The sequence below is a fragment of the Myotis daubentonii genome, chromosome 1 (assembly GCF_963259705.1).
Source record: "Myotis daubentonii chromosome 1, mMyoDau2.1, whole genome shotgun sequence".
Taxonomy (NCBI): Eukaryota; Metazoa; Chordata; class Mammalia; order Chiroptera; family Vespertilionidae; genus Myotis; species Myotis daubentonii.
Window position 1 is genome coordinate 66728949 of NC_081840.1, and position 15756 is coordinate 66744704.

General features: G+C 47.9%; 1 protein-coding gene across 1 annotated transcript; it reads left to right on the forward strand.

Annotated features, from left to right (window-relative positions):
- Positions 1 to 12955: 12955 nt before the first annotated feature.
- RHOV (ras homolog family member V) lies at positions 12956 to 15019 on the forward strand. The gene is made up of 3 exons (XM_059704874.1): positions 12956 to 13268; positions 13429 to 13487; positions 13689 to 15019. The coding sequence occupies exons 1-3, from the start codon at positions 13061 to 13063 to the stop codon at positions 14130 to 14132; spliced, it is 711 nt and encodes a 236-aa protein (XP_059560857.1). The 5' UTR covers positions 12956 to 13060; the 3' UTR covers positions 14133 to 15019.
- The last annotated feature ends 737 nt before the right edge of the window (positions 15020 to 15756 follow it).

The window sequence follows — 15756 nt, forward strand, 5'->3', positions numbered from 1 at the left end:
CAGCGGCTGCGAGCCACTCTCCCCGCCAGGGGCGCTGCTCCATAGGCGAGGTGGAGCAGGGAGGAGGCCTCCGCCTGGGAAAAGCGATCCCAGCCAGAGAGCTGTCCTGCTCCTTGTGTGAGGCCCCACCCCAAATCACCTGCATCTGCATGAGGGAAACAAACAGGTCCAGCCAGAGGTCAAACAACCATACAAGATACATTTACTGACTACCGACAATGTGCCGCGCACCACACTAAGTTCCTAATTGCTCTTTCATTTTATGTGCACACTAATACTACAAAGTAGGCACTGCTCCTTTCCCCACCTAACAAGAGCAGAAACTGAAGTTCAGATGGTGGAACAGTTTGTTCCAAGCCCTGTGACCAGGAAGTGGGAAGCCAGGAGGCAATATTCAAATCCAAGCATGCCGTCCAGGCCCCTGATGCAAGCTGAGAAAGTGAGGCCCAACTGATTCCTCAGGTCTGGACTGGTGGAAAGAGTGTGTGTGTGTGTGTCCCCGCCCATGCACGGAGCTGGTCGGCATGGGGGTGTTCTCAGGGACACAGAGTCCTTCCAGCCACCTCCTCGCTGTTCTAAAAGCCTCCCTCTTTCCCACTGCTCTCTGGGATGTGCGGGGTGGGGCCTACGTGGGCCTTGCTTACTGTAGACACAGTGCGTACTGGATCCCTGTTGAGGTGATTACAACAGCATCTTCCACATACTCATTGCTCAGTCCTTGGGCTGGACTTTGGAAGAACCCAGAGACCAGCCCTGTTATCCGGCCCCAGTCACTCATTAGCTGTGACACTGCACATCTGATTGCTCTTAGCTTCTGTTTCTTCATCTACAGAAATAGATACAATAATTACCTAGGTCTGTTTTGAAGAGTAAATGACGTGATGTAGGAGAAAGTTCACTGCTATAGCAAAATGTCTAACATAGAACATATGCTCAATAAACTCTAAATATGGCTTCAATCTGACAGTCACTCTCAAATCCACCTCCTCCCTGGACCACAACCGCCCCCTAAGAGCTACGATGGCTTTTCTTGTCCTGGCCACTTACCGGAACTTAATTATGAAGTGTGGACATTCCGCTTTGATATAACAGAAGCTGATTGTGGGAAATTACTCAAACTTTGCTGAGCACAGGAATGCAGAGGTGCCTTAGGGAACTCACAGTTACAGACAGAGATCCACCACAGCTCCTATCCCTCAGAACCCAGGTGGTAGTTGCCATGAGACAGAGCAAGGCTGCCTGCTGGGTGAGGGAGAGAGAGGGCTGGTATACAAAAGCAGGTGAGTTTGAGCTAGGACGTGAAGTGCATGCTCGATTTCCAAGTGCAAAAAAGGAAAGGCATTAGACAGAAACGATTTCTTTCAAGGTGCCGCTCAGGAAAACCAAGGGCGCCTTGAGGGGTGTGGCTCAGTTTGTTGGGCTCCTCCTGTGCAGGTTTGATTCTTGATAGGGGACATGCTGGAGGCAGCTGCCAATCAATGTTAATCGCTCACGTCATTGTTTCTCCCTTTCCCTGCCCCTCTCTCTAAAAAGCAAAATCAGGGGGATGGGAGTGGCCAGGGAGAGGCCAATGGGGATAAAAGGAGACATATGTAATACTTTAAACAATAAAGAATTTAAATAAATAAATAAAAAGCAAAATCAATAAACCACTTAAAAAAGGAAATAAAGAAAGAAAACCAAGAGCAAAGGCCTGCAAACAGTGTGATGTCTGAAGTTTGGGGGGGAAGCTGGAGCACTATGGAGTGGGATACGGGATTGGCCGTGGCCGGCTTGAGGAAGCCATTGAATGGGCCCTCAGAAGGCGCTGGTTTGGGATGAGAGCATCTGATGTGGGTTCTAGAAAGATGGGTGGTGGTTTGGGTGGACGAGACCTGAGGCAGATGCCGAGGGGAGGTGGTGAGGGATGTCCCAATCTGAAGAAAGAGCGAGTAAACCAGGAAGACCCTGGGGAGACATTTCTGAGAAGGGCCTACTGGACTTAGTGTCAAGTTAGATGTGGAGGGAGGAGGGTGGAAGGGTGTAGGACTCCTCTTGCGAGACCTGGCAGTGACACCACAGTCCAGGAGGAGGAAGAGCTGCTTGGGGGAAAGAGGCAGAGGTCACAGGATTGAGCTCAGTCCAAACAGTGGCTCCCGAAACCCCTGCAGGGCATTAACTGGAGGAGACTCCGAACTTGTGGGCCAGTCACCAGCTCACTAATAAATATTTGTTAAACAATTGCATAAATGAGCTTTCTCATGCTTTTGTTTCTACATCTGTAAAATGTAGAAATACCGTGCAGGATATTTATTACCTTCTCTTTAGTTGTCATGTTTCCTTAGGCCTGCCCCTCTTAACTGTGGCCATTTTTCTCAGACTTTCCTTGTTTTTGATGACCTTGACAGTTTTGAAGAGCGCTGGGCAGGTATTCTGTCGGATTCTCTCTAATGGAATTTGTCTGATATATATTTTTTTAATAAACCCATAGCTGGGGTTATAGGTTTTTGTTATTCCTCACCCGAGGATATATATTTTTTCCCCATTGATTTTTAGAGAGAGTGAAAGGGAGAGGGAGAGACAGAGAGAAAAACATTGATGTGAGAGAGACACATCGATTGGTTGCCTCCCGCACACATCCCTACCAGGTTGGATATTGAGCCTGCAACCAAGGTATGTGCCCTTGACCTTGGCCAGAATTGAACCCATGACCCTTCAGTCCATGGGGCTGATGCTTTAGCCACTCGGCCAAACTGGTTAGGGCAGTTATGGGTTTGGGGAAGGTAAAATACCATTATCATACATCATATCAAAGGTACATACCTTCAACATAACTTATCACTGTTGATTTGACCTTGATCACCTGCCTGAGGTAGTGCTTGTCAGCTTTCTCCATTATAAGGTTGCTCTTTCTCCCTTTCCATACTGTACTCTTTGGAAGGACGTCATTACACACAGCCCACACTAGAGGAGTGGAGGTTTGTTTCCTTGAAGGTAAAGTAGAAATCATCTGGAATTCTTCATGGGAGATTTAGGAATTTGTTTTGAAATTTAATTTTTATTTTAATCATCATCATATATAAGTACATTTAAAAAATAGAACTACAAAACTTATTAAGGAAACTAAGAAGTCCTTTGCCTCATCCCCACTTAAACTCTTTTGGATCTGTTCTTACCTCTCAGTGCTGATCTAAGGATATTCCCAGAATGCACCCTACTCCTGGAAACACTTGAGAATTTATTCTCGGGGTCTGTGCCCTCTGGACTGGCTTCCCTGAGGCTCTCCCCTGCCAGGATCGCAGCCCATCATAGGTCCTCCCTGAGCCCCCGTGCTCATCGCCCCACACAATGACCACCCTACAGTACAATCGCCTTATAACTTTCTATCACTATCTCCCTCTCTCTCTCCACTTCCCCTCGTCCTCTTCTCCCCCTTCACCCTCCTCTTTCCACTCACCTCTGCTTCTGCCTCCTCCCTGGGCTGACTCTGTATAAATTCACCGAGGCAGGTGTGCTGTGCACCCCCCTTGGGACAGACCTGGCATATTGTTGGCTCCTATTAAAATACGCTGAAGGAAAAAGGACCTTAGCTCACTCAGCCTCTCCAGGACTCTTTACAAGAGTTTATACATCTTTTCTCTTACCCGTCTGGTTCCCTTCCAGATGTTTCCAAACCTACCCGAATCTCCTCAATTATCAAAAACCCTTCTTTCTTCCCTGTTACTATTATCCCGTCTCCCACTGAGTAAATGTCAAAGCCCCATCCACAGCATGCGCAGACCCAGCCTGCCCTCTTTCATCGCCACCACCTGCTAGGGGTGTAGGCCACTTGGCTAGGTGAACAGTCCTCAAAACTAGGCTTCACCCATCCTTAGGGGTATGGAAGGCCTCCCAAGGGGCACAAGGAACCAAACAGTTTTAAGGGAATCAGTGTCCAAAGCCTCAGCTTCTCTTGGCTCTTTTCTAAAAGTAACCAGCAAGAGCAGGTGCCTGGGAACAAGGGGCAGGTTCCCTTCCACCTCCCTTGCTTCTCTTTAAAAGAAAAATGGGCCACTCATTAACCTGGATAGTGAGACAGCCCCCACCCCTCAGCGCATCGCTTTAGGGCATAAAAATCTGTGGAGACCACTGGAATTACTGTTGCTATTCCCACAAAGAGAACAAAGACGAGATAACAGGTTCTTTGTACATCAAACGGTTTGCAGTTCTTTAACTCAAATACAATTTGAGAACCTAAGCAGGTTTTTTTAAAAATTAATTTCAGAGAGGAAGGGAGAGGGAGAGAGAGATAGAAACATAGATGATGAGAGAGAATCATTGATTGGCTGCCTCTTGCACACCTCCTACTGGGAGTCAAGCCTGCAACCCAGGCATGTGCCCTGACCGGGAATCAAACCGTGACCTCCTGGTTCATAGGTCAATGCTCAACCACTGAGCCACACCAGTCAGGCCACTTAAGCTGGTTTTAACTGACTGGAAAAAAATCGCAAACATTTTTGGCATATAATTTTTAATTAATTTATTATTGACAGTATTATAGATGTCCCCATTTCCCCCACGTTGTGGCATATAATTTTTACATGTATATAGTTTCATTGATTTCAGAGAGGAAGGGAGAGAGAGAGATAGAAAGATCTATGATGAGACAGAATCATTGATTGGTTGCCTCCTGCATGACCCTTACTGGGGATCAAGCCAGCAACCTGGGCATGTGCCCTTTACCAGAATCGAACCTGGGACCCTTCAGTCTGCAGGCCGATGCTCTATCCACTGAGCCAAACCAACTAGGGCGTGGCATATAATTTTGAAGGGGTCACATATTCCAGTATTATTGCTATACCAAACTTTTCATGCCCATCTAATGATTTATGTGAACAAAGTTTCTCCACATTTATATCAACGCAAAACAAAAAATATATAGGAAGAGAACTGATGCTGAACTTTGTCTCAGTCAAGCATTCTATCTAGGAATACACGAACTACTTGAAAGTATAAACAAAAAAGTCATGCATCTAATCAAGAAATGTGTTTCTAATATAATTTTACTTTTTATGTATAATTATTTGTATCAAAATGTGTAATATATTACCCTGGCCGGTGTGGCTCAGTTGGTTGGGCATCACCTCATGTGCCAAAAGGTTGCAGGTTTGATTCCCAGTCAGGGCATATGCCCAGGTTTCCACTCAATCCCCGGTTGGGGGGGCATGCAGGAGGTGGCCGATTGATTTTTCTCTCTCTCTTTCTCCCTTCCTCTCTCTCTAAAATCAATAAAAACATATTTTAAAAATTCCAATGCGTGCATTTAAAAGAGTGAGGTAATAGCTTTATTTAAACATCAATATTCACAGTATGCTAGAAGTGACATCCTTTGCAACTACTGGGTCTTAAAATGAAAAGTTTTAGTATTCGGCATAGTTTTATAAACCTCTTTTAGGGAGTATGGATCTTAGTGGGGCCCATGCTTTGGCCAGCACCCCCTCTGCCAGGAGCCACTCCCAGGCTGGTCCGTGGCTCTCCTCTCACCACCCTCCATGCAGTTTCTCCAGCCCCCGCTCCTTTTCAGGATACAAATCACACTCAGCCAGATGCTTCTGTTGGACGAGTCACCTAGCCCCTCTGAGCTCCTCTTCTTTTCTCAACTGTTAACCTTAACTTTTCTCCACTGTGACCATCTCTAACCTTGTGATTCTCTGAAAGCCAAATCCTTGTCACAGTCCATTTAGAGACATTTGGGCACAGTGCCCAGGAAATAAGGGTTTTCAGGGCACTGCCTCAGAGCCAGGCACTGTGCTTCTCAGCCGTCCTTTAGTCTAGGATACTTTTCAAAAGATGCCTAAGTCAGGGAATCTTCTCTAACTAATATCAAAGCCATAAAATCTAACAACCAGACCTTGTCCTGCATCCAACCTTTTAGATCATAAGACCTGACACACCGTAAGGATTTGGGAAGTGCCTGTTGAATGCATGCATGACCTCACATGTTAATGTGCATTTACATGGTTGCATATGTCACACTGCATATGTCTGAATTAAACTTGCCTACACAATGGCCTCTTGCAGAAACTGTTTTAAACTTTTAAAATTAATGAGATTTTTTTGTATTTAAAAGCAAAAAAAAAAAAAAAGCAATAGCAACAACAACAATAAAATCCGGGCTGTTTTAAAAGACCCCCAATACCAAGTGTGTGAGGTTGTGGAGCATCTGGGACTTACTGCTGGTAGGAATGTAAGATGGTACAGCCACTAACAGCCATTACCATGCACTTACTTTACGATGCAGCAACTCCACACCTGGGTATTTACCCAAGAGAAGAAAACACGTGTCCACATTGAGGTCTGTATACGAATGTTCATAGCAACTTAATTCTTAATAGCCCCAAGCTGGAAACAACTCAAATGTTCATCACTAAGAGAATAAACAAATATCCTGGCCCAGTAGCTTAGTTGGTTAGAGCACCATCCTATATGCCAAGGTTGTGGGTTTGACCTCCAGCCAGAGCACATGCAAGAATCAACCAATGAATGTATCCATAAGTGGAACAATAACATTACTAGTATGTTGGGATTTTGACTGGAATAAACACTAGTTTCTTTTGTGCTCCCTATCTGGATCACCGAAGACAAAATTCTGAACCTTACCTGACCTGGCAAATGCGTGTTCATTCTCGAGCAGGGCCTTGACTGCACCTGAACAAATGTGCCCTGACCCAGGAGGAAGACAATTACAATAATAGTTCACCCTGGCAGAGCACTCCCTGTGTGGCTATTCTCATTCCCACAGCATTCCACAAGGTAAGCACTACTTTAATCCTATTTCACAGACAAGGTAACTGAGACCCAGAGAAGAGAACAGCTAGTAAGTGACACAAACCGGATACCCATCCAGATGCTTTGTCCCAGGGCCCATGCTCTGAAGCATCAAGCTAACGTGTCTCTTGTTGGCAAAGTTGTCATTGGAGATAAAGGAGGGGAAATGAATTGGGTTTAGATAGGAGTTTTATATAAACTTAAATATGAACCAAAGCTATACCTTTTCTATAAGTTCTTTCATATAAAATTAGTGAAAGCTGATTTCATGATGGTTTGGAAAATCCTGCTATTTCTAGTTTCAAGGGCTGTGGCCTTTCTGAAGAGCAGGCTGTAACTATTCACAGGGGCAAAAACAGATCTGCTTAGGGTGACCACCCCTCCTGGTTTTAGCTCTGAAAGTTCTGTTCCCTGGTGCATAGGAGGGCGCCCAACCAACTGAGCCATACCAGCCAGGACAGGACTAGCATATTTCTGAGGCCATGTCAGGTACTAAATAATTTATCCCTGATAATACCTATGTAAAATGTGAATTTATGTAAGCAATGCCAAGAAGAGAATTTGGAGTGATATGAGTATTAATTGAATGCTTGTTTATTCGGTCCTCTTTTTGTAAAGTTGCTGATGACCATCATGACCATGATTATCATCAGTGCTCTAGGGTTAACTCCAGAGACTTGAATGGACCTCAGCAGTATCAGGCCCCAGCCATGTTCAAGAGGAGGCTTTGGACCACTGGAGCCAGTCTTTGGGGAGTAGCAAGTAGGGATTTGGTTGGGCCTAGTGCTTGGCCATTTGGACAAGTACTTGTGGCATCAGGGAAGGTAGGGCAACCTACCAATCAGTCTTCTTATCACTTGGCAAACCATGCTTCACCATTCATGTATTCATTCATTCCACAAGTAGTTAATAAGCTCCTACAGTGAGATGCTACTGGGCTGAGGCAGTAAGAGCTCAGAGTGGTATAAGACCTTCCCTGTCCTCTAGCTGCTTATAGTCTAACTAGAGGCCCAGTGCACGAATTCATGCATGGATGGGATCCAGCCAATCGGGGCCTAGCCGGCCAAGGGGAGGGGCCATGGGCGGTTGTGGGGGTGCCAATCGGGGATGGGGTCGGTTGGCCACCACGGTGTGCATCATAGCAACCAGTCATTCCAGTCATTCCGTCATTCTGGACACTTGGCTTTTATATATATAGATTAAAGTGAGAGATGTGCACATAAGAAACAAGGGATGTTCTCAGGATTTGTGAAACAGACAGTGAGTTCAGAGAAAGGGGGTTAATGTCAGGCAATTCAAAGTTGGGGAACAGATGGACCCTGTTTTGTTCACTGTGTGCTCACACTTTCCACCATGCTTTGCTCAGTGTGTTCGTGAAAAACCTCACAGAATGAAGGAACAAATGAGAACAAACTATTCATAATTCCGCCAGAGGGAATCATTGTTGACATGTTAGTGCATTTTTTCTTTTTCTCTAAATATACAATAAATACATTTTTTTAATTTCAGTAACTTTTTTTTCCTTCAAAAATAGCATGTTCATCTCAGAAAAAGGAGAAAATGTTGATAAGCAACATAGTACTAATAGCTAACATGCTTAATGCTCATTCTTTGTCAGGCAAAACAAGCTTCTCACCTAGTGGTAATGACTCACATTTTGTATATGTCCTTCATATAGGACTCTCTTTTATTCCACGTGTTCACTTTTTAAAAATACTTGGGCTCAAAATGTTTATATAATTCGGTATTATTTAACATTATCTTTTAACATTTTCCCATGTCATTGAAAATTCTTTTAAGAATCATTTTCAGTGGCTGTTTATCCTATCCTGGGAGATACTCTAACTGGTACCAGGTCAGGCAGAGACTCTACCGTCTCCTCTATCTGTGGCTGATAGGAATCCCCTGTAGGTTTTTTGAAAATTCTCACTCAAAGATATGTTTGTATTGATTTTTATAGAGAAAGGAAGTGAGACGAGGGTGGGGTGTCAGACACATCAATGTCAGGGACATGTTTCAGTTTTTGTTTGTTTGTTTGCTTTTTTTGTTGTTATTTTTTTTTTTTTAAATATATTTTATTGATTTTTTACAGAGAGGAAGGGAGAGAGATAGAGAGTTAGAAACATCGATGAGAGAGAAACATCGATCAGCTGCCTCCTGCACATCCCCCACTGGGGAAGTGCGCGCAACCCAGGTACATGCCCTTGACCGGAATCGAACCCGGGACCTTTCAGTCCGCAGGCAGACGCTCTATCCACCGAGCCAAACCGGTTTCGGCTTTTTGTTGTTATTTAATAAACTTTGCTTTAGAACAGTTAAGATTTATAGAAAAATTGAGATGATAATAAGAGAGTTCCCATATACCAGGTCTGTCACACCCAGGTTCCCCCACTATGAACATCTTCCATTACTATGGGACATTCGTCACAATTAATGAACCAATTCACTCAAGCTCAGATTTTATTCAGAATTCCTCATGTCCTTTTTCTGTCCCAGGAACCCATGCAGCATACATTACATTTTATCATGTCTCCTTAGGCTCCTCTTGACTAGGACAGTTTTTCAGATTTTTCCTTGTTTTTGATTAACTTGACAGTTCATTCTTATTTTTATCCTTTATTGATGTTTATTTTTATTTATTTCAGAGAGGAAGGGAGAGAGAGACTGGGAATTGAGCAGTGACTTCTTGGTTCCTGGGTTGACACTCAGCTGCTGAGCCACACCAGCCAGGTGACCTTGACAGTTTTGAAGAGTACCGGCCAGAGATTTTGTAGAATCTCTCTCAAGTGGAACTCTTCTGATGCTTTTCTTTCTTCATTTTTCTTCTGATGTTTTCCTGGTTAGATTGGTGTTCCTGTGGGGAAGACCAGAGGTAAAAAGCCATTGCATCACATCGCATCAAGGGGACCTACTATTAACCGGATCTGAATTTTGATCACCTGGTTGAAAGGGTGTTAAGGATCCTCCACTGTAATGTTACTCGTGTGCCCCTCCCCCATCACTGCAAACTGTCCTCTTGGGAAGGAAGTCAGTGTGCACAGTAGGGGTTTATGCTCCCCCTTGAGGGCGGAGTAGATACATTATTTGGAATTCTCCACGGGAAATTTGCCTATTTCCCCCCTTTTATTTGTGGGTTCAATCATTTATCTCAGAATAGGCCTGTGGATATTTGTCTTATACTTTAGGCTATCGTCCAATAATTCTTTATCTTGTCGCTCGCGTTGTTCCAGATTTGGCCTTGGGAAGCTCTTTCAGCTGGTCCCTGTGTCCATTTGTCATATCTCCATCTTTCTCTTCTTTTATTTGTCATATCTCCATCTTTCTCTTCTTTTATTTGTCATATCTCCATCTTTCTCTTATTTGTCATATCTCCATCTTTCTCTTATTTGTCATATCTCCATCTTTCTCTTATTTGTCATATCTCCATCTTTCTCTTATTTGTCATATCTCCATCTTTCTCTTATTTGTCATATCTCCATCTTTCTCTTCTTTTATTTGTTTACACTTCCTTCTGTACTACAAAATGCTACAGGCTCATCTTGTGTATTTCCTGCCCTGGTCCTAAAATCAATCATTTCTCCAAGGAGAATGTCAGGGGCAAGTTTAAATCTTAGCAAACATGCTGTGTGGCTGGAAAGTGATCTGACAGGTGGGCAGTAAGACTCAGCCACCTTTAGGAGGGTATTTTCCCAGCAGTAGCAGCCAGAATTGCAAGTCCTAGCTGAGAAATAGGTGACTCACCAGCTCCTCAGGTTGTCTCCTCCCTCCCTCCTCCTCTTGCTGACAACACTGTCCCTAAACCAGCTCAGACAGAGGGACCTAGGTCAGAAAGTACCCCCGCCCACTAGAGAAGAATAGCCTGTCTCAGGCCAAGTCAAAGCTTTTACCCATGCCCAGCATACACCTCCCCCCATTTGTGTATTATATATACTCCTCCTACCTGCAGAAAGGATTAAATAGGATTACTCTTAAATTTACAGCTACAATTAAACTATTATAAAAACTTGGGTAAGCCTGGCCCGCGTGGCTCAGTGGTTGAGAGTTGACCTATGAACCAGGAGGTCACAATTCGATTTCCAGTTGGGGCACATGCCCACCCAGGTTGCAGGTTTCGACCCCCAGTGTGGGGCATGCAGAAGGCAGCCAATCAATGATTCTCTCGCATCATTGATGTTTCTATCTCTCTCTCCCTCTCCCTTCCTCTCTGAAATCAATAAAAATATATTTTAAAAAAAACTTGGGTAAAAGGACAAGAGCTCTGTGAAGAAGAGCATGAGAGCATGTGTGTGTGTGTGTGTGTGTGTGTGTGTGTGTGTGTGTAGTAATTTTGTCCAGACACCTGGGCTGGGGCAACTTGCCTACGTTCCCCAAATCACAGATTGCAAGCACCAGAAGGGCTTTCAGAAATAAATGCACTTATGGGTTAAGTGATTTCTCAGGAAGTCACACAGCAAATAAGCTGAAGAACTAGGAATACTGTGACAGGTCTCCTGATGTTCAAATCCCGTTCTTTCCTCCCTTTCCAGGACAGTGGGAAAAGAACAGTTTTTCAGACCTTCTGTGGGATACAATGGCAAGACAACACCTTGGGGCCTTTTTCACTTGCTAGGTGAATAAACATGTGCGGATGTGGCTGAGAAGTCTTTGGGACTATAATTAAGGATTATTAGCATCCCCAGATGTTTGGACATAGGAGAAATAGGATGTAGACATGGGGATATAGAAGTGGATAATGGGGATCCTACCATTTCACCACAGTCAAGATTTTAATGGTTAAAATTGGCAATTTTCTAGCTGTTGTCCTCAACTTTTGAATAAAAATAAAAGAAGAAGAAAGAAAGGAAAACATAAAAATCAGGGATTTTGAGATTTCCCCAAGAGATTCAGAGATTTGGATTTGTGGGTGTTTATACTGCTAACTGTTATTCTCTTTAATATTCATTGCCTTACACGGACAACAGGGGGATGAGAGCATGAGTGGGGGGTTGAGCTTGGGGGTTAATGGGGGGATGAGGACACATTTGTAATACCTTAACCAATAAAGAAATTAAAAAAAATTCATTGCCTTCTTCCCCTCCCAACCCTCTCCCTGCAATAACTCACGAAGGACACATTTTGAATGATTTTTGTATAGGCTGAAATGAAAGACTGCCTGGAGTTTAGAGAAAGGATTCAGGGCCTGATGTCACTTGGTGGTGTGGCTGCAATAGAGATGAAATTAGCATCAGGTTACTCTTCACTTGCTCTCTTGGTGACCTCCCTAGGCCACCCGCGATATCTTGTCTGTCTACAAACTCCTTCTAGGGTAAGGACAGTGGGTAGCCCAGAGTCGCATGTGCTTTTGATGGAGGAGGAGGAGGAGGAGGAGGAGGAGGAGGAGGAGGAGGAGGAGGAGGAGGAGAAAGAAGAAGAAGAAGAAGAAGAAGAAGAAGAAGAAGAAGAAGAAGAAGAAGAAGAAGAAGAAGAGGAAGAAGAAGAAGAAGAAGAAGAAGAAGAAGAAGAAGAAGAAGAAGAAGAAGAAGAAGAAGGAGGAGGAGGAAGGGGTTAGGGGCATTTCGGACATAGAAAATATTCATATGAAGAATTGCACTTGAAGACCCCCCCACCCCCCAGCTGGTTCTCCCACACCCGGAGTTCCTTCAGCAGCGCAGAGGGAAGGTGTTTAAGGCCTGCCTTCTGAGGAAGCTGTGCCCCGAAAGGGAGTACAATACATTCCTGACCTGTTCACGCTCGAGTGTATTTTCTGCCTCTTTATGATCCATATATTTTTAAAAATCATTCTTTAATTAATAAAATTATTATCCAGACTTTTTATACCCGTACAACCATATGTCAGGTTTGTTTTAATTTGAATACGTTTATCCTCCATATCTTTCGCTGACAAAAACACCTAGCTCTGCCTCATTTTGGCGATGCTTTGTCCTTGCACCTGTGCGATTCTCCGAGCGTCATTTCTCCGCCCGCCCGTCTTCCTCGGGTTTGAGACCGCCGAGGGGCGCCCGCAGGGGGCGGGGCGGGAGGAGGCCCGGCGGTGGGCGGGGCCGGCCCCTGTGATATGCAGATGAGGTGGGGCGGAGCCGGTCGCTGGGATATGCAGATGAGATGGGCGGAGCCGGTCGCTGGGATATGCAGATGAGGTGGGCGGGGCCCGTGTATAAGGGCTGTTAGCGGCCGGCGGCGCGCCGAGCCTCGGCGGACAGAGTCGGAGGCAGCGGCGGACCCGGCTTCTCCCGGCGCAGCGGAGCCTGGTCCTGGGCGGTCCCCGCAGCGGGCCATGCCCCCGCGGGAGCTGAGCGAGGCCGAGTCGTCCCCGCTCCGGGCCCCGACCCCTCCCCCGCGGCGGGGCAGCGCGACCACGGAGCTGGGCATCAAGTGCGTGCTGGTGGGCGACGGCGCCGTGGGCAAGAGCAGCCTCATCGTCAGCTACACCTGCAATGGGTACCCCGCGTGCTACCGACCCACGGCGCTGGACACCTTCTCCGGTAGGTTCTCCGGCCGCGTGGGGTAGGGCCGTGCACCCGGGGGCGGGGGCGGGGGCCGGCGGGAAGCCCCCCGCGAGGGAGGCGGGCCGGCCGCAGGTGGCGCTGGGAGGCCTGGTGGGCCCCGACGCCTCCCTCACTCGGGCTCCCCTCCGCCCCGCAGTGCAAGTCCTGGTGGACGGGGCGCCGGTGCGCATCGAGCTCTGGGACACGGCGGGCCAGGTGAGGAGCCGGGAGTGGCCGCTGCGGGCCTGGGGGGAGGTGGCCCGGGGGCTGGGCGGACCCCAGGTGGGGCAGGCATGGAGGCGGCCTGGGGCCCTCGGCCTCGAGTCCCGGGTGTCCAACCCCGTGAGGAAAGCGAATCCCCGCCCCCTGCGACGGGGAACAATCCTGCTAATGAGCGACCCGGCCTCCCCATCCCAGGAAGACTTCGACCGCCTGCGCTCCCTCTGCTACCCGGACACCGATGTCTTCCTGGCCTGCTTCAGCGTCGTGCAGCCCAGCTCCTTCCAAAACATCACCGAGAAATGGCTGCCCGAGATCCGCACCCACAACCCCCAGGCGCCGGTGCTGCTGGTGGGCACCCAGGCCGACCTCCGGGACGATGTCAACGTCCTGATCCAGCTGGATCAGGGGGGCCGGGAGGGCCCCGTGCCCCAGCCCCAGGCCCAGGGCCTGGCTGAGAAGATCCGCGCCTGCTGCTACCTCGAATGCTCTGCCCTGACCCAGAAGAACTTGAAGGAGGTGTTCGACTCTGCCATTCTCAGTGCCATCGAGCACAAAGCGCGGCTGGAGAAGAAACTGAACGCCAAAGGCGTGCGCACCCTCTCCCGCTGCCGCTGGAAGAAGTTCTTCTGCTTTGTTTGAACAGCTATGGCGGAGTCGGGAGCCACAGGCATAACGCCACTGGACATCTGGAGCCTGGGGTCGGGGCTACTGGCGGGGCCAGGCTACCCCGTGAGACTCAGTTCCCTTCTGAACTCTATGGGGACCTGGGCCTCTAACTGCCCACTCCTGCCAGGTTGGGCCTCGGGCCTGGAAGAAGGGAGGCTGTAACTTGGATTTCTGTGGTTCAAGGCTTACAGGGAAATCCCAGCACTTTGATTTTCATGGGGTGGTCCTCACAGTGTCAGCCACCTCCAAGCAGTCTGGGATCCAATTCCCAGCTTCTTATCATGGGCCCTCGGGTCCCGCTGGCTGAATTAGGACCCCCTGTGGAGGTCCCCACCCCCTCCTTGGCACAGGGGTGAGGAAGAGCCCAGGGAATAGCTGGGCATCTTGGAGAGCTCGAAGGTGTCCAGCCCTATCTGGAAAGTTTGGGATGGACTGTGTACGGTAGAAGTCAGTGCGAGATCAAGAGGGAGCAGAGAATGAGGCCGTGGAGCCTTGGGACTGGAGGCTGGGAAGGAGGAGGCAGGTCAGAGAGCGAGGCCTGGGAGGAGTAAGACACGCAGAGCAGAGAAGTGGAGCAGCTGAGGAGTAAGGCTGATACCTGGGCTGCCCTCAACCCCCAAGGCCAGGGAGGGCGGGGCTGATCCCTGGGAAGAACTGGGTTTCAGGGCTCCCTAGGCACTGCCCAAACTGGCTGGGCTAGGAGTGGGGCAGGAAGTGAGAGGCAAGGCCCAGCAGAGGAGGGGGAGAAGCTGCAAACCAGAATCTGAAGGAAGAAGGGGCTGGGGATCACCTTTTTCTCCAAGGCCGCAGCCTAGAAGGTAGGGCCGTGCAGGCTGCAAATAAAGATTTGAGTTTCTGAAGCTGCTGGCTCCGTGTCATTTCTTGGAATGATGGGCCCATTGCTCTCTCGTAGCCCTCCTCAAGGCCCAGCAGTGTGGATGGAGACTGGTTGGGTACCAAAGGACTGAGGCTAGATGGAAAGGGGGGGCTGGACTAGACGGGACAGTGTGATGGGAACCGGACTGGGTGGGGGGGTAGGTTTGGGGCTCCCCGCTTGGGGCTTAGCTGGTTCCCAGGAGAGCTAGCGTGGGAAGCAGCCTGGAAACGGGTTTCCCCAGGTGTCAGCGCCAGAGCTGCTTTCCCATGACCTCACCGGGCGGGTGTGCCCCTCCCCTCTCCCCCTCCTTTCTAGAGCACCTTGCTCAGTGCTAAGTTCTGGGGCAATCCTGAGCCCTCTAACCCTCCTTCTCTGATCCTTCTAACAGTCCTCAGGGCACAGGGGCTCGGGTTGGGGGCTCTGTTGCAGAGCCTGAGCACGAGAAAGGATCCCATACAGCCTAAACCTCAGCAAGTGGCCAAATTTCTTGGACTTGGGTTGGTAGGACTCAGTCAGCCTTGGCACTCAAAGCTCACATAAGGACCCAGTCACAGTACCGATTGTCAATAATTTACATAGAAATTTGGGCTCAGAAATCCTGTGGGAGTGAGGGTTCATTTTGTGAGGACCTTGGGAGAAGCAAGAATCCTGAGAACATTCCCTAAAATTGGAACTGGAAGGAACTTTACAGAGCTTGAAGCATCGATCAGCTGCCTCCTG

Coding starts and splice junctions, on each gene's coding strand:
- RHOV (XM_059704874.1), top strand. CDS start 13,061: ATGCCCCCGCGGGAGCTGAGCGAGGCCGAGTCGTCCCCGCTCCGGGCC. Junction 13,269..13,428: donor GGCGCTGGACACCTTCTCCG/GTAGGTTCTCCG, acceptor TCCGCCCCGCAG/TGCAAGTCCTGGTGGACGGG. Junction 13,488..13,688: donor TCTGGGACACGGCGGGCCAG/GTGAGGAGCCGG, acceptor TCCCCATCCCAG/GAAGACTTCGACCGCCTGCG.